The following is an 18,927-nucleotide window of genomic DNA, read 5'->3' as shown; positions in this document are numbered from 1 at the left end:
ATACGTCCGTTCAATACTGATACAAGCAGGACATCAGTTGAGTAGGCGGTCCTTAATGTGGCCCAGGACACACTTGCGTACACACTGCTAAAAGAATGTGGCCATATGCGTCCCAGACCACCTCTGAATGTGGTCTGAGCGATCGGATCTCAATGCGTCCTCATTGCGTCTTGAGTGCATTCACACCTGTACTTAGAGCAGTCCACTTGTAATCCGATCACCCAGGACGCATGTTAATGCCAGGTCTGAACAGCGCCATAGACTCCACCCCCTCCCAATCTGCACAGTTTAGAATAGAATTAGTTCTTCCTCTAAGATAGGGTGAAAGGTAAAGGTGATGAAACTTGATGAAACAGGTAAGTCCTTAAATCGGGATGTGAAGTAGAGCTTGACTAATCAAGAGTCAAAGATGCAGTAATGACAATTAAAACCTGAAATTTCTTTTGTCTGAATCAATGATTGGACTGAGGCGTACACTGTACAGCCTTTTCAGATAAGACTAATCCCAGCAGCTACGACAAACTGCTACTTGCTGTATCTAGCTTGAGCCCTTCACAGATCCCTTTGTGTTGTGTTTAAGCATAGATGTCAAGCTCTGCTCCAGACCCCGTTAGTGTGTGTGTGTTCGGTTTTGTGTGTGTTTATAGAGGCTTTGAATGACATGGATTATTGATACTGAAACAGATTTGTATTTGAAGCTGCCATTGCCAAGATTTTGTTTCACATTTTGCTATTCTCGAAGTTTGGGGCTTTCCCTGCAAACATGTAGAGGTTGTCACAAATAGTTCTTCACCAGTTTGCCTGAAAGGGAGGGATAGTTTGACAATTTGGGAAATACTCCTATTCGCTTTCTTGCCGAGAGTTGGGTGTCAAGATCGATACCACTCTCATGTCTGTGCATTAGCTATGAAGCTAGATGCAGAAGTCTAGCAGCTTAGCTTCTATAAAGATTGGAAGTGGTGGAAACAGCTAGCCTGGCTCTGTCAAAGTCGTGCCACCTTTATACAGAGTCATGCTAGATGTTTCTCTCATCTTTCAGTTTTAAAGGTTAACCGGTATTTTTCAACCTGGACCCTATTTTTCCATGTTTTTGTGTCTAACTGGCAAATGGGGACAACATTTATAAAACTGGTCCAGCATTGAGGGAAACGAGGTAACCAGCAGCCGCAAAACGAGCTGCACACTGTCCACTAAAAGTGCTTGTTTTTGCCACTGACAGGCTCAGATAGTTATAAGAAGTGTCTGGCAACATTATGGAAAGGATCGTACAGAGAAATAAAACATTTCCCTTGCTTTGGCTTGATCCAGTCTGTTTGTTATTGTGTCCAAATCCCGCTCAAGTCTCATTGTGAAAGTTGAATATAAATCTTTGAGATAACACCAAGCTACGCTTTCTGTTCTCAACACAACAAACCCCCTGCCTGGCCAGCATTCACGTTTCCACCATGGATATATTCCACTATTCCACCGTTGCCTTCCAGCAACACGTCACCTCGTCACATTTCAGATTTCTCCTTGAGCGAGACTCTTTCCATAATGTCAGACACTTCTAACTAAAATCAGAGCCTGTCATTGCAAAACAAGCACTTTTAGTGGACGTAAATGACGGTGCCAGGTTGCCCCAATAGGATAACATTGCAGCCAGTGAGCAGCTGCTGTCTACAGCACTCTCCCTCAACACTGGACCAATTTCAGTAATTGTTGTTCCTATTAGTCAGTTAGACATAAAAACATGGGAGGAAAGAGTTGAAATATACCAAAGTTATGCTGGCTGTAGCGTCATATTTAGCAACACAGCGCAGATATTGATCTAATAATCTAATTGTGTCAAAGTGTATGAAGAAAAAATTGGGAGTGCTGCACTGGGTCAGGAGACTGTTGAAAATGTTGAAATTAAAAAACCATGTGCTCTTCAAGGATGGGGCAAGTAGTCAAATAAAAGTAAAGGAACGGTGACTGTCCAGCTTACTTTGAAAGGAAGTCCTTGGCATATGATGGCAGTCTGGCAAATTTCTGAGCTACTCAGATTGTAAATTAAAAATCCTTTATTCAGACATGAATATTACCCACCAACGCGTTTCGACTCAACAAATCTCCATCAGGGTGTTCCTTTCAAAGTAAGCTGAACCGTGACTGTTCTTTAAAAGTGTATTTCCCAAAATGTCCAACAAAAGCAATGTTGTTGTTCTGCATTTTGAATGAGTGGCAGGGCCAGTTCATCTTTTTGTCTCTGTATCCCTGTACTGTGCCACGGGCATGTCCATGCGTATGTGAGATGACCATTAGTCACCCACATCTCCTCCTTCTCCATTTCCCCTCTTCCACTGCATTACAGTTACAGCGGGAACGTGTATGTCTGTGATTGTGGAAGGAAGGTGTATGCAGTTATATGTTCGTACATGTGTGGCCTTGCGCTCATACAGTAGGTTTCCGGTATATATGCCAATTCATCTTTGCGAACACGCCGGTGTTCTATAGCCATTAGCGGACAGTGTGGAATTTATGTGTGTGCTACATATCACGCTTCTAGCTCTGTGCACATGTGTATACATGCAAACATTCATGCTTTTTTCAGTGGATGTGTAGACCTGGATTAGATCGATATGTCAACTGGAGAGGTTATAGAAAAGGATGCGGTTCAGTTATGATGAACCATGAAATTGGTTACATTTTAAAGACACTGAATATGAGCTATTGGCATCTTCAGTCTAAAACTATTTATATCAGCCTTCCATATTGGTCTAACCCAGGTGTCAACAACAACGTCCTTTTATAATCCAGTTGTTTTTAGGTTATGACACTGACTTCGTCTTCCCTCCTCTCTCCTCTACCCAGGCAGGAAAAACGGCGAGAACGACAAAAACTACGACACGTTGGATCTGCCCAAGCGCTCAGAGCCGTCAAAAGGTAGGCCTCGCCTGTCAAGCAAAACATCCCTCCGTTAACCCTTTCGCTCCTGAGGGAGAATATCTGGAAAATAACTCGCCTCATTTAGATGTGATAGAAGACAGAGAGGAAACGAGTCAGGCGTTGTACAGCGAGGCTGTTGAAGACACGTGATTGGTTTGGTTGGAGGCAGGTCAGGTGTGTGAGAGAGAGAGGGAGAGAGAGAGAGAGAGAGAGAGAGAGAGAGAGAGAGAGAGAGAGAGAGAGAGAGAGAGAGAGAGAGAGAGAGAGAGAGAGAGAGAGAGAGAGAGAGAGAGAGAGAGAGAGAGAGAGAGAGAGAGAGAGAGAGAGAGAGAGAGAGAGAGAGAGAGAGAGAGAGAGAGAGAGAGAGAGAGAGAGCAACTCAGCTTTGTTTGATGGTTTTGTGCCTTCACTGTGACAATTGTTGGCAGCTTGTGAGAGCATCAACTCTGTAAGCCATCTTTTTGTTAAATACAACAATACACTGGGACACAAAAGGCAATAGAAAGGAGCCTGTTATTATTGTATACTGAGCTCTATCAAGTTTGTGACTAAATGGAATCCATTGTTTCATCTGTTGCATTGTGCTGTGCTACAATGCATGGGTGACTGCTGGGCCTAGGAGTGGGCGATATGGACAAACCCTTCTGTCACATTATATGTAATTTAATTGAAATAAGCGCCAAAATAATTAGTCGAATTAATTGATTAGTTGATGGACAAAAAAATCTGCCACTATTTTGTTAATCCATTCGTCCTTTTCCAAGCAGAAATGCCAATCATTTTCTGGTTCTGGCTGTTCTGTTGTAAGGATTTGCTCTGTTTTATATAATTGAGAATTGAATAGCTTTTTGTTTTAGACTGTTGGTCGGACAAAACATTAGTACAGATTAAACACACAAGATGTCATGTGTTAATTTGTGAAAGGTTCTCTGTATAACATTCAGAGTATTAATATAGCAGCAAACAACTAATTGCTATATATAAAGATATAGAGGAGTAATGTCTACCTGAGCAGAGAATGAAGTCACACTCCTTTTGTGTGTGTGTTGTAGTCCGAGCTTCTCCGAGCTTTGTTTACATGGCCGGGCCGGCCGCGCGCGCTTTTAGTGCATGTGAGCGTGCCCTCCTGGCTAGTTCACGACCGCCACTATGTACTGCTCTGCTGTACTCTACTGCACTGTTGCCATTGTTTTCACTGTAGGAGCTGGAGCCTATAGAAATTATTCCAATCTCGCATTTAGCACCTTTAATTTTAGAGTCGCTGGTAGGTTGATTTTATCCCCTTTGTACAGAGCCAGGCTTTCCAGTCTTTGTGCTAAGCTAACCCGGCTGCTGACCTTAGCTTCCTATTTACCATACAAACATGAGAGTGGTGTCAATTTTCTCATCTAACTTTCTGCCAAAAAGCAAATCAGCACATTACCAAAATGTCAAGGTATCCCTTATTGAAAATAGATTGCTCCAGGGATGACGTATTTTTGTAGGCCAACCAGGAAGTTAGCATCGCCTTGGGTTCCCTCGACAAAAACCCAATAGGATTTTTCCATTGGATTTTGGGTTATTGCAGAAAATAAGTTCTGTGGCAAACACAAGTTTATGATACGTAGACAAAACGTTAAAATCTCTTCATCTTGTGTTAACCACAGACCTTATTACAGGCATCTAACTAAAAACCCATTGACTTCCAGACGAGGGAACCGGAAGTACTAAAATGCTAACTCATTTCTTGGTTTTAGGACTCATTCTTGTAGCACTCTATAACCGTTAGTTGCAACCTCATATGGGATGTTTATACAGTAGATAAATCAACTAGATATTGATGCCTGTGTTTGGGTAATCTAGTGATTTAAAGCTTCAGTAGGCAGTATATTTTTGGCATCATTGGGCAAAAATTCCATAATAACCTTTCAGCATATTGTAATTCAAGTGTTCTGAGAGAAAACTAGACTTCTGCACCTCCTCATGGCTCTGTTTTCAGGCTTCTAAAATCTAGCCTGTGACGGGAGACTTTGACCAATCACAGGTCATTTCTTTGAGAGAGCGTTCCTATTGGCTGTGCTCCGGTCATGTGACCAGAACTTGTCGTTCCTTCACCAGATTTCACAATGGCGGCGGCGTCACAAACTTTCTCATTTTACAGCTAAACAGTACACTACAAGATGATTCTGAAAACATTTGAGGAGAGAAATAGGCATTAACGTAACAGAATATTGATTCATATTTGATCAGCGCTGCCTAGTTTGACCGTTTGGTCGGAGTTTGCGAGTGATTGACAGCCGGCTCTCATAGACAGCAGACGGACAGCAGACCTCAGATCAGCTCTTACTGCTCGTCTTTCTCTGGTATGTGAAATCTTGCAGATGCCGTTAGGAGCACCGGAGGACCAGAGGCCGTTTTATAGAAATAACTTTTTTTAATCATATTTGCTCCAATCTCGCCTACTTCAGCTTTAAATCCCTGACAAATCAAGGTACTCCATCACATTGATTAAAAAATCGTATAAATCCAATACTGACATAAAGCAGAAGGCCTGCTTGTTGATTTGGGTTAGCTACCTTGGAAAGATTAAGCACAGCTACCGTGGTATAAATGGCAAAGAAAATCTGCTGATATATATTTCCCCACTCTACCTGAGCCTACGAGCCATAGTGCTGCATCTGCAGCATTGGGCTTATTTTTGTAACATTACGATGTTGCAGAAATTGGATGTCAGCAGCACAAAAAAGGTGGATAGAAAGAGTTGTTATTTGAAAAGTTAAATGCACTGATCTCGGGTTCAAGTGTGCTTTTCTTGACCATATGCAGAGAATAGAAACAGTCTCCTCTCTTCCTGTAATTTGTGTACCCTACTGGTATGCTTTTCCTGCTTATCTACTCATGACTATAAATATTCCTATGCAGTATGGAAAAGTATGGAATTTGATTTTAGTAATTTCCAGGTCAAGTATGGAAAAAAGAAAAGTGAGTATTGAAAAACATTTCTGTATCCAGACTGTTGCCTCTATTCTGTTTTCTAAAATATAAAATTCAGAATTTCTAAAACTAAATAGATCATACAAGCAGCAGAGCAGCCAAAATATTTACCACTGTGTGAGACAGCGTGGGCCAAAGCGAGCTTGATGTCGTCGAAAGCAAGCTATGCTATGCTGTACTACTGAACGCACACATGATGAACTGTGACTAGCTCACCTCAGCTTGCCTGGTGCAGTGGTTACGTGCTGATACAAACTGAGGAGGTGTCATCCACTATGAAGTGCCTTGAAGGTCTTCAGCATCATCACATTATATTTATAGCAAAAAATAAAACTGTATTAGTGTTAAAATTACTGCCCGAATTTTTTGTGGACAGAGGGCTGGCTTGACAATCCCACATATAAAGCCTGGTTGGTTAAACAATTCCAAATGGGAAAAGAGAGCTGGATGCAAACTCTGGGTAAAATTGTTTGATATCTCACCTATGGGGGGGAGACACTGAAGCACTGTAGTCTTGTAACAGCATCCTCTTCACCCCGAGTCACAAAGTCAAATATGGGCTGAAAAATCTACAGACAAGTCTGGAAATTTGAGTTTGGAAAAGTATGGAATTTTGAAATGGAAAATGTGTAGGAACCCTGGAATAACGTGATCAGTGATGGTATTTGCAAACTGGCCACACGGAGGTTTAGTCTCCAGACTCTGCAACTGGCTCTATCAATAATGTGTGACTAAAGCGTGTGTATGTGCACTCATTCTCTCTTCGTTTTTTGGCACCTGACGGGCAGTTGTAACAGTCATAAGAGCAAATTAGTATGCAGCGCACGCGGCAGCACATCCGCACGGTAACAGAATGTGTATTTGCTTGTGTGTGAGTCCGTATAATACCTTCCTCCGTGGAGAGGTGTGTGTGTGTGTGTCCATCTGTCTAGTGGTGTCTGTGGAATTCGCCTGCACTTGTTACACACCCTTATGTGGTATTTACACATCAGCACCTTCATCAATGTCTAGTGGCAGGCACTCAAAGTCAATACCACTTCCTGTTTGACTGTTAATTAGCCACATTAACACGGCAAAGTGGGCTCTCATTAAACTAGATCACAATTAATTGCTGTGCTGTTCCAAGTTAAGCCGATTTCCCCGTTTTTTTTAACACTCCTAAAGTAAAAAATAAAACAGATGAGCTCCAAGTATGAGGACTCACTGGGTGTTCATGGGTAAACGCCAAGCTGACGTGCTGACATGCGACTTTGGATCTATAGTGGCTACAATTGCGGCGCGATTACGTTACACAATGTGCTAACAACACCCATCGGAGTTTTGAAGCCAGAGAAAGCAATTATCGTTATATAGGCCTAAATGTCAAACGCAGTTGAGATGTGTGTGTGTGTGTGTGTGTGTTCACGTCGGAGAGAGCGCTCGGCATTTTCTCGCGCGCTGACAGACAAATCACATTTGACGTTTATTAGCTCCACACAGAGGCGAGTAACAACAGCGAGGTGCATGGATAATAAGCTTAATCACTAGAGCGAAACACACATTGACTTTTAAAGCACATTTATCACTTCTTCCTCTTCAGGAAACATCGGAGGTGAAAGTGCCGGCGACTGCGAGACCATTAAAGTCATCGGGGTGGGGGGGGCCTTGTTTGTTTGTCTATGAAAATGTATGCTTGTTTGCGTTCAGGCACGTACTCCACCTTCCGCCACCACCGCATCCCCTGGTCATCTGTAGAGAGAGAGAGAGAGATAGAGAGAGAAGCTCTCACTCGGCTGCGATGGGTGAGGGAGATATGGGAGATTACATGTGTATCCGGGCCTGATCTGATGTCTGACAGAGGGAGGTCAACACCGGGACCAGGCTGGACCTGGCAGTGGGCAATGATTAATCTTTTTGTTTGTGTTTTCGATGTGTGTGTGTGTGTGTCTGAGAAAGGGAAAGAACGAGAGAGAAAGCACAAGGCCTAATGGGTATTTCAAGTTGCACAACCGTTTTGAATACAGTACAGTTTGATCCATGAAGGTTGAAAGCAGTTTTCTTTAATTGGACAGAGTTTCTTGTTTCTAAGTTACCTGATTTTTTTGTCCATGTAAGGACAGAGGGACAAGCTGTAAACGCAACACTGACATATTATCACCTCATTAGAGTTGGAGAACAAACAGGCAACTTGCACATTTACACATCCAGATAGACACAGAGCAATGTTATTTATGTCATTTGGAGTCGTGTTTCTAGTCTCCAACATCTCCTGAGGAAAGAATATCGGTCTCTTTAGCTGCTAAATGCTCCACTATGTTCACCAGCTAGTCCCTAACTTTGACTGTGTGGCGTTTGGTGCTGGGCGGGGAGCGTACAGCGTCACTGCTCTGACTGGAAGTGAAGCTGAACGGTAAATTTGAGGGCTGTAAAACCAAAACAATGAGCTGAAAGCACTAAAACGCTCCATAGAGCTGAGGGGAACTGCAGAGTTGGGTGACATTTCTCTTTGGGGTGTCACTACAAGCGGAACCCCTTTTCACATTACATGTAGTCATTGTTCCATTGCTATTAAAAATATATTTATTGGTAAAAAAAAATTCTAAAGAATTTAGCATTTCCTCCAAGACTGTTACTCTCAGGATGGAGCACTAAAACAGGAAACTCAGATAGACAGATGACGTTTTTTTCCAAGCCTTTTTTCTTGAGTTGTTCCGATACCCGCATCGGAAATGTGTTTGATACCGCACAAAGTTCAGTATCGGGTATCGGCGAGAATGCCAGTCTATGCTTCGATCAGAGTGGAAAATCAAACAAGTAAAACTGAATAATAAAAAAAGTTCTATTGCATTCGTTCTCTGTATTTGTCCATGTTTTACAGGGTTTATCCTGAGCCAGGCCATACAACAAAGATAGTACTCATATTACATCCATACATGGTCAGTCATAAACAGCTGTTAAATAATAATAATAATAATAACTTCTCACGCTGGTATCGGATCAGTACTCGGTATTGGGCGATAATGCAAGTTCAATCGGTATCTGGAAGGAAAAAATGGTATAAGATAAGATATTCCTTCATTAGTCCCACAGTGGGGCAATTTGCATCAGAACATCTCTACTTTTTTAGCTCCTTAAAGAAATAAAAAGACATTTTTGGGGGAAAATACACTTGTTCACTTTCTTGCAGAGTCTTAGATAAGAAGATCGATATCATTCTCATTTCTGTACAATAAGTATGAAGCTACAACCAGGAGACAGATAGCTCAGCTTAGCTTAGCATTAACACTGGAAGCAAGTGGAAACGGCGAACCTTGCTCTGTCTAAAGTAAAAAAAAAATCGGTCTACCAGCACTTCTAAAACTCAATAATTAACATTTTATATCTGGTTTGTTTTATCTTTTAAATCAGGGGGTTATGTGCCGGACTGTTTCTATTTCGCAGTGACTTCTTGTCTTCATCGTGAGGTTGCCAAACAACCATTGATCTAACTTTCTGGAAAAAAAGCGAATAAGTGAATAATCGTATTTCCCTAAATGTTGACCTACTACTTTAAGACAAGCAGGTTGTGAATAATGAATGTCCCCTCTCGAAAGTGAAAGTAGTGTTATATTAATATTAATACTGCTGTTAACACCCAGACCAACCAAATGCAACATTGATTTCTTCTTAAAACAACTGACTTTAGCACCATGGACAGTGATTCGCCTCACGTCTTCTACCAAGAGCAAATGTTGGTTTCTGTTAACCATGACAAAGTAGTGTTAGTTTGAGAAGGAGCTGAAGCAAACCTGTATTGTGATTTAGGTATGAGGGATTGTTGGTCTGAAACCACAGATGCTACATAATGAAATAACTTTCTTTTCAAAGTAAAAGTCCAATATCAGCGTGACTTAAGGTTGAAGGCGAGCAAGCACTGACCCAGACACATCCATTTATTATCAGCCAAACATCAATAGCTGCTCCTCTGCACCTGCTTGAAGATATCTCAAAAATCAATGCTGCATTTTTAACTAAACTTGTCTTGACAGATTCCCAGTTGTTGTGATTCGTCTTTCTAGTTGATTATGTGGCCACTTTGTCTGCCCTAATTGATCGAGGGAGTTGTTTTGTCCGTGCAGTTGCACCAGAAAGGGGACCTGTTGCAGGCACACACATCAGCAGAGGAGTCCATTATTCATGGCGCCCAGAACAGAAGCAGAGAAAGAGAGAGGGTGGCTGTAACAAAAGTAATTAAGAAGTGTGAAAAGACGGCTTTCATTAAAGGGGCCGGTGAGTGCGGCAGCCCCCGAGATGATGAAACATTTTCCCAGCAGTTAATTGAAACCACAGCGTAAACCTTTAGATTGGAGAAAGGTCAGTCAGGTGAGGGGAGACGGGGGAGATAGAGGAGAAGGTGTGAAGTGTGATGACTGAGTGTGTGTGTTTCTCTGAGAGGAGGTTAAAAAAAAACTTCAGTAAAAAATGATAGGTTTCCTTTTGCTGAGTTTTCCTGCAACCTGAGGAGAAGGTTGAAAGAATACAGAAACTGTCCTGAGAGAAATTAATTAGCCGTTACCTTACATGCAGCCTTCGTCTCTTCCCTCAGCCCCCCTTCATCTGCTCTTTCTTCCCTCTCCGCTGTATCGTCAGAGCGGTGTCACGATGCAGCAGAGTGAAAAGAGCCTCACGTCCTCTCTGAGCATGTGGGTGTGTTTTCAATGAGCTCCAGCAACCAAAGTCAATATACGTACGTACTACAACCGGGGAAATGCATACGCAGACACGTTCCACATTTCCAGTAGAAAACATGATGGTGACCTACTGAGAGCAACAAGAAGACCTCCCTCGTTTTGTTGAATAGGAAAAAGTCAAAAAAGAGAAATCAGAATCAACTAGATCTCCGCCAAGGTCACCAAGGCAGGTTTCATGTACGTCGCTATCCAAGAATATTTTGAATTAGTGCACAAATTATTGTACAGTTAGATCAATAGCTTAACGAGAATAGGACCAAGGCTGGGGAATACAGTACATATACATATACAGTGCATGTAACAAGCGTCCAGTTTACTTTTCCATCTCATATGCAGCCAGCATACTTGTAGCGCGTACAGTCCACGCAGTGACACATTTTGGTGTTACAGTGACCTTTGCAGAAATTTACGTCATGCTGGCCCTTGCGGCCACACGGACGCAGCAACGGTGAACTTGCCTTAAAACCGTTCAGAACCCAATCACGTTCCAAACACAGAAAAATATTGTAAAGGTGGATTTCTACTCCAAATGCACTCATGAATCATTAACGATAATAAAATAGATTAAAATACTTCATGTTTTCAATAGACGTACGTACTACAACCGGGGAACACAATGGAATCGCAAATAAAAGACAATAGTAAAAATGATTTAAAAAAAAAATACTCTTAAGAGACGTTTTTTCAATTTAAAAACATGAGCTTGTTTATTTTTCATGAATGGTTAACTCATTGCAACACATTGCATACATATTTTTTATTCATATTCATTTATTATTCTCAGAATAACCTAAATTTCCAGAATCTCCAGAAAACAGTATGTTCAAGAGTTTAATATTCTGTGTATGTAATCAATAGGATGCATTATATGCTGATAATAGTATTAATAGTTAGTACATAGTAATAGAATAATAGTTTTTATAAGCTGATTGTATCATTAGAAAATCAAATCAGAACAGTCAAAATAAATCAAAATAGTATTTCCCGATTCATTTCCCTTCAGATCCCCCGACCATTCCAGTGGACAGATTATTAGTATTTTTTTAATCCTGAGTAAAAGCAATAATTCTTTCATATGATATTTTGACATGTATAAGTAATGTAATACCCCGCCTTCGCCCAGTGTCAGCTGGGATCGGCTCCAGCCCCCCCGTGACCCTGAATAGGATAAGCGGTGACCGATAATGGATGGATGGATGTAACATGTAACATCTCATGTTTACTTTAAACTAATGATGTTATATTCTGTACCGAGGCTTTCGGAGCGCGTGTCGAGTAATCCAGGAAGTTTTTTGTGAAGCGCATGTCGAGGCTTGCATTGTCTTAGACCAATGACGTAATTTAAGACGCCCGAAGCCGAAACACAGTTGAGAAATTATTGTTCCTGGATAATAAAAAAAAAGTCTCCCATCTATCATTCTCCTTTAGTTACACAAGCACACTCACTGCCCTCTGCCCGGTTAAACCACTGCCTCACATCTGTAATATATCTGCCTATTTTACACTCTTTGACCGATAGGTGGTTTCATGTGCACACGAAGCCCAGACGAAGCCTCGTGAAATGAACCCTTATGCGAACCAATTTGCTGGAGAGCTTTAATGCTCCATGAGGCTTCATCTCGCCACTACTTTAAACACAAATTAACAATATGATTAACAGATTACAATGTGCTTCCTCCTTGGCTCACGGTCAGCCATGCTTGCTGAAAAAGGGTGTGTGGCTCTGCTGCAGTCCACTTTAGATGACGTCGACCACCGTGATTGGCTTTTTATACTTATCCAATGAAATAAGTTTGTGCATTATGGTGGAGTCAGGTGACAGTAATCATAGCTCTCCTAGAAAGGTTATGACTACTGGAATGGTCGGGGGATCTGAGCGGGTTGGAGTCTACCGCCATGCTCTGTGAACCCATACTTAGTTCCAACATTAACATAGTCAAATGTGAGTTGTTGGTAGAAAGGTTCCTTTCTGACCACTGAGTACATACATCAACCTATCCACGATGCAGCATTTCTGTATAGTGATATTAATCACATACATTGTCAACTTAGAAAGTCCAGTTGACTCGTGATTGCCTTTTACCTCTTGGCCAGCACCACTAGTAAATGTTTTATATGAGGAAATAATTGGAAACTGTGTGGGTGAACGCCGTTTCCTCTGGCAGAGCTTATTCCCACCACGATGAATCTTTTTGCCATTGATCACAACTGCATTAGGTAGTGCTAATTAGTCATATCTGACAACAAGGGCAATCTGACTAAGCAGTAAAGGCCTTGTGTTTGAAAAGCATCAGTGCTTTCCATGACTCTCTCTCTCTCTCTTTCTCCTTCTACCTCTCTCACCACTTCTCATTCCTCTTGCTCTCTGCCACTTCAGTGCTCTCTCCATCCCCGGGAGATTTATTGTGCTCTCCCTCGCCTCGCACATTCCGAGCAATTGATAAAACGACGGCGTTTACCAAGACGACAACTGTGTAACGCTGTCTCGCTCTTGCTTTGTCTTGCAAGCCGAGCATTTAATTTGCGGAGAGGTCTTAGCGTTGACAAACAACACTAGTGTGAGCTGTTATGTATTGCATTGTATAACCCTCTTTGATATCATCCCACTGGAGATCTCTGTTTTGTAGTATAATGAAAAGTGACTGCTTTGCAATCGGAGTCATCTCCGTCTCTGATGCATCTCCGCTCTTGAAGTCTCAAAAGTCAGAGGCTCAGCTGAATTAAGGAAAACGGAGCGACGCTTTCATTGTTTTGTCTCTGCCGTTGCGGAGGAGAAATATTTCACTTAATGTCTCCGTGGCATGAATCTGATTCTTCTAATCCTCACCGCCATATCTCTATGGCTCTTAAGCTGCGGCGAGGAAAACAATCGTCCTGCCTGAAGGCACGACGAGCGTCCTGCCGCGGCGAGTTCAAGCAGATCCGTTTTTCCGAGATAAAGCATCTTTGCGTCATTAACTGCTGCCAAGAGTGCTCCAGAGTAGCACAATTCCAATGGGAGGAGAAGTTTTGGCTGGTTCTGCATCTACTTTGAATCCCCAAGTTAAAGCAGGATATTCTGAATAATCATACTTGCCAACCTCAAAAATAGGGATGATTTAAAAAACCAAAGCGAGGGGCCAGGGTGTCCTCCTCCAGAAAAATTTGAGTTCAGAGACTTTGTTTGCTGCATTCCGGTGACTTTTAAAGAATGAAAATAACAAATGAATAAGTTCACTGTAACAGCATTTTAATGTTAAATAGGCTTACTTTTGATTTTACTTTTAATTCTCAGAAAAGAAAACTGAATAATTCGCCCCTCTGGCATGAATTTGTGTAAATCTCTGGCATAAACTAATATTCATCAGTTTTTATTTATTCACTTGTTTTTTTGCCCCTGCTTGAGTATTTCTTTCTCTTAGTACTCTCGACTTCTCTCTCCGTCTCTCACTCACTGAACAACGGCACCACTGCGCTCTGAAACCCATCTCTTCCACCGGGAAACGACATTAGGTGGAGCTCTATTGTCGTGCGGGTGGAAACAGTAGGGCTTTTACACGCTGTACAGAGCCAGACACAGGTTGAGATAAGGAAAGGGGGGAAAAAAAGGTGTGAAATCTGTCATAAATCGGGAGAAATACGGGAGAATTGTGTCCCCAGGAGGAAACCGGGAGAAGGCAATGAAAAACGGGAGTCTCCCAGGAAAATCGTGAGGGTAGGCAAATAGAGCTGTCAATCGATTAAAATAGTTAATCGTGATGAATCGCAAATTAATAGCACATTATTTTATCTGTTCAAAAGGTACCTTTAAGGGAGATTTGTCAAGTTTTCCATACTATTATCAACATCGGATTGGGCAAATATGATTGCTTTATGAAAATGTATGTATGTATTTATTATTGGAAATCAACTAACAACACAAAACAATGACAAATATTGTCCAGAAACCCTCACAGGTACTGCATTTAGCATAAAACAATATGCTCAAATCATAACATGGCAAACTGCAGCCCAACAGGCAACAGCAGCTGTCAGTGTGTCAGTGTGCTGAATTCACTATGACTTACCCCAAAACTGCATGTGATTATCATAAAGTGGGCATGTCTGTAAAGGGGAGACTCGTGGGTACCCATAGAACCCATTTTCATTCACATATCTTCAGGTCAGAGGTCAAGAGACCCCTTTGAAAATGGCCATGCCAGGTTTTCCTCACCAAAATGTAGCGTAAGTTTGGTGCGTTATTTAACCTCCTTCACGACAAGCTAGTATGACATGGTTGGAGCCAGTGGATTCCTTAGGTTAGTTTCAGATGAAACCAGTATCTTCACTCTAGCTTTAAAACTGAGCCTGACAATCGCTCTCCGTTTTTCGTACGGCTGTGGAATTCAACACCAGATAGTGAACGCTGACTCTTGGCCTTTCTGAGTTGCTTGCTAGCTTGCAGCTTGTTGACCACTTCGGTGAATCACTTTCCCTTTTTGTTCAGGAAAAACACTCCGCTCAGTTGCTCCGGTTACGTCCCTCCTTCACCTCCTCTTCCTCACTTGCTGCCGTCACATTTCACAGCGAAGCGAGACCCCAGATGACGACGGCTAGCTCGTGAACGTCTGCACCCGGAATGTCATCTACACAAAGCATGCACACAAACAAAAAGCATGCAACATATAACACATACGGACACATGCTCACGCACATTCACACATACCTCTCTCACTCTCAGCTGCTATAGTGTCCACTCCACACAGGGTTGGATCCAGACTGTCTGGCACCTTACATCACTCTCCGTCTCTTTCCTCTCAGTCATTACATTTCCCCTCAGCATAACACCCTTCCCTATGCATCGCCTCTACGTTTTTTTTTTCTATCCTGGATGCTGTCACGTCCAGGGGGATGTTTGTCCGCCTCTAAGAAAAGGAGGCCAGTGTATCACGAGGTGTTAGGAGTGACTAATTGGATTCATATCTCTGTTCCATTTGTGCCGCAACCTTCAAATGGAGAGGCGAAGCTAAATGGGATACAAACAAACAAGAGACCAAAAAAGGGATATTGTATCTCAGGAGACTTCCTAGTTAAATAACGGAGTAAATAAATATAAACAAAAACCTAGAACCTAAAACATCAGACATAATCATGTTGCTCTGGAATTTCCACCCAAACTGTTTGTATTACTCTTTCCTGCACTGAACGACTTTGCGCAGGGGCGCTCCAAGTGGCAGCGGGAGATAATTGATGCCTGTGAGTCGAGGCACAGATGTTATATTACCCCATTCACACTCACTTCATGCGTCTTGGGCAGATTGGATAGCTATCTGATATATATAAAAAAAAAGCAGAGTGGAAATGCAGCCAAGAAGCATTCACGACAGATTGAAATGAGATTGTTGAGATGCGTTCTAGCCAGATGTTGAAAAGATGTGAATTCATCAATTTTTTCAGGTTGCATAAGCAATCTTAAAGAGGACCTATTATGCTTTTGTGATTTTTTCCTTTTCCTTTAGAGTGTTGTACAGTTTTTTTGTGCATGCTTCTGCAAAGTTACAAAGTCCACACCAAAGGGAGTTCCTCTCCCCCACAGAAACACACTGCTCCTGAACTGCCTGAAAGACCTCGCTTGAAGTCCCGCCTTTTATTCCGGAACATGGTGATGTCACCAAGTAACACATTTGCATAATACCTGCCTAGCGACTAGTTTGGCCCGCCCTCAAACAAAGCTAGTTAGAGCGAAGCTGGAGCGGAGTCCGAAGAGTTTGGTTTGGTTGACCAATCAAAACAGAGTGGGCCAGCTGACCAATCAGAGCAGACAGGGCTTTTCGGCTGGGGGGGGGAGAGCAGGAGCTCAAACAGAGCGTTTCAGACAGAGGGTGAAAAGAGGTGCTGCAGCACAGGCAGTATGAGAAAAATAAAGATTTTTTTGAACATTAAAGCATGTAAACATGTTCTAGCAGAAACCCAAAATACAAGTACGCACCTGAAAATAATCCTAATAGGTCCTCTTTAACTCTGTCCAACTGTGAACTTAATCAGTAAGCAGCCTGTGAAGTATAGCCCCAGTGGTAATGACAGCTAAAATGACCGCCTGTCACATTAAAGCAACAGGAATGAAAGCGGCTCCAGCGATTTTGAAACTTGTGGTCGCACAGGAGGCGTTAATCTGATCCCTGATCAGTGCAGCCATTGAATGAGACAGCACAATGACCCGCATGGGTGAGCAAGCGCCATTGAGCCAGTGATGGCCAGTAGAACTTTTTGTCCTAATTGTTGCCCAACCATGTGTTTGTGTTAGTTGACGGTTAGCTGTGAACCACCACCGTCTGGACTGGAGTAGGGCCGACCCAGATTCACATCCTGTGGTGGGAAAAGCAAGTCAGAGGCAATCAAATCTGGCTAACAGCGACGCATACATACATACATGTGGGTACGTGTAAACAAAGTGTAATCAATTGAATGGATATCATCTGGATACAAGACGCTTGAATTGTCGAGTGTAAATGATTTATGGTTTTGCATTAGCTCATGCATTAGCCGCTGTCTTTCCGCTTCAGTCAGCTTTGTTCTCAGTTGGCTATCGTTTTTTCCCACGTGACTGCGTCATTGGCTGTCCTCGGGGGTTCCCCATTCACAACAGGATATCCGATGGTAAATATTGAACATGTTTAATATTTAAGATTTGAGATCGGTGCGGCCAGGATGGACTTCCGAGGCGATCGGGGGATGTAAAAAAACACTCCTAACATACCTCACACCACAAGAATATCTGGGAAGATAATCTTTAGAACCATCAAAAAATCTGTGCTTTGCTGATGATTGTACCCGGCATTAGTTAGGTTTAGGAATAGATTGTGGTTTGGGTTACGTGACAAATAAATCAACACTGATTTCTGTTTTCACACGGGGTATGAACCCTGGTCTCCTGGGCGAATATTCAATGTTTTTTAACCCACCCATGCACCCTGATCTCCTCCCTACGCAGAGTTTGTCACTCTTTATTGTTTCACGATTCCGTGGATTACATATGAAGTGATTTTGTGGGATATGTACGATTACAGTGCATTACTTTTGCGTAGGTACAGTATAGCTAGAACGGTGTATGAGAACTGGTTTACACTATATGCCAACATGTTAAAAGCCCCAGATGCTAAATGTTCACCCCTCCCTCACCACCTCACCTGAGATTAAAACTAAATCCCCGCTCTGCCACAGCAGCTGTTTGGAGTGCCGCTGAGCCCCGGCTAACCTGACGCTCCTCACATGCCAATCATTTTCCCTCCTTTGAAGTTGATAATAAAACTAAGCACTGCACAACACAGAAAAAGGGCTAATTATGTTGATAGCCAGGGGCTTGCAGCTGACATTTTAGGTACAGCAACCCCCCCCCCCCTTTCAACTCGCCACCATCCGTTTCCGTCGAGCCGTTTCACACAGGCAGTGATGAAAAGGAGTGATAATAAGGCGAGGAGGAGTAAAACAACTAATGAAAGGAGCGAGAGGTTTATTTAAGTGGGACCACCTTGTGTTTTGTTGGAAATACAAAGAGGTTTGCATAATAATGCTATTCCTAGGAGGTCTCATTTTAGAGTGGCTGCTCTACACATCATTAGTGGAATGAAGTCCTTGCAGATTACTGTGTGTGTGTGTTTGTGTGCGATGCACAGCAGCATTTATCCACCTGTGTTTGGCAAAGGATAGTGGCGTGCCACTAATTCCCAGCACTTCCTCTGTGGCAGTGCATAAACCTAACAGCACTTCCACCCACTATACGACAGCAGCGGTTTCTCAAGTTGTTTAAATTTCCCTTACCCCCCAAAATAAAACTCAGCGCCCCCGATCGGCGTTCCTCCTCCTACGAGGCTCTGTGGGATTCTAAAAAAGTGCTGGAAATCCAGTAGCCGGCAACTTCAGGCTCTTCAGATGATTAACCATGTCTTTCGCCTCCCCCATCTCCCCAAACCTGAGCAGACTGGGAGCAAAAGTGATAATTTCGAGACAAGAACGATTCCAGGGAAGTAGGAGGAAGCCGCAGTGAGACTCACTTGCCAGTTTGGAGCCTTTTGTTTTGGCCCCATTCGAGGCCCAAGAGCGCTGCTTCCTGTTTCTGCGAGAGAGAGAGACGCTTTAATCTAATTAAAAGCAGATTAATGGCGCGCAGACTGGCATCACTGGAGCTACAACAGAGGCTTAGTGAGAGGGAAAAAATGCCCCCCTCCAGAATTTGCCACTGTCCCGTTACTGGTAAACAGCAGATGAAATATTGGTCGTAAACAGTCTAGACTGTTGTAAACAGGAGGGCCTAAATGCACCCTAAGGACTGCTGTCCTTGTATACTATCGAAGGAGAGGGTCAGACGGAGCGGAGGAGA

The 18,927-nt window shown here is 42.6% G+C and overlaps 1 protein-coding gene across 13 annotated transcripts in view; it reads left to right on the top strand.

Annotated features, from left to right (window-relative positions):
• arvcfb (ARVCF delta catenin family member b) overlaps positions 1-18,927 on the top strand; it is a 299,063-nt gene that overhangs the window by 241,728 nt on the left and 38,408 nt on the right. For all 13 annotated transcript variants that reach the window (XM_074637267.1, XM_074637273.1, XM_074637268.1 and 10 more), the window contains one exon: positions 2,836-2,907. In XM_074637267.1, the coding sequence (XP_074493368.1) occupies positions 2,836-2,907 (72 nt within the window). The remainder of the gene's footprint in view (positions 1-2,835; positions 2,908-18,927) is intronic.

The sequence above is a fragment of the Sebastes fasciatus genome, chromosome 6, assembly GCF_043250625.1.
Source record: "Sebastes fasciatus isolate fSebFas1 chromosome 6, fSebFas1.pri, whole genome shotgun sequence".
Taxonomy (NCBI): Eukaryota; Metazoa; Chordata; class Actinopteri; order Perciformes; family Sebastidae; genus Sebastes; species Sebastes fasciatus.
Note: the sequence above shows the minus strand (reverse complement) of the source record. Positions and strands in the feature narration are given on the sequence as shown.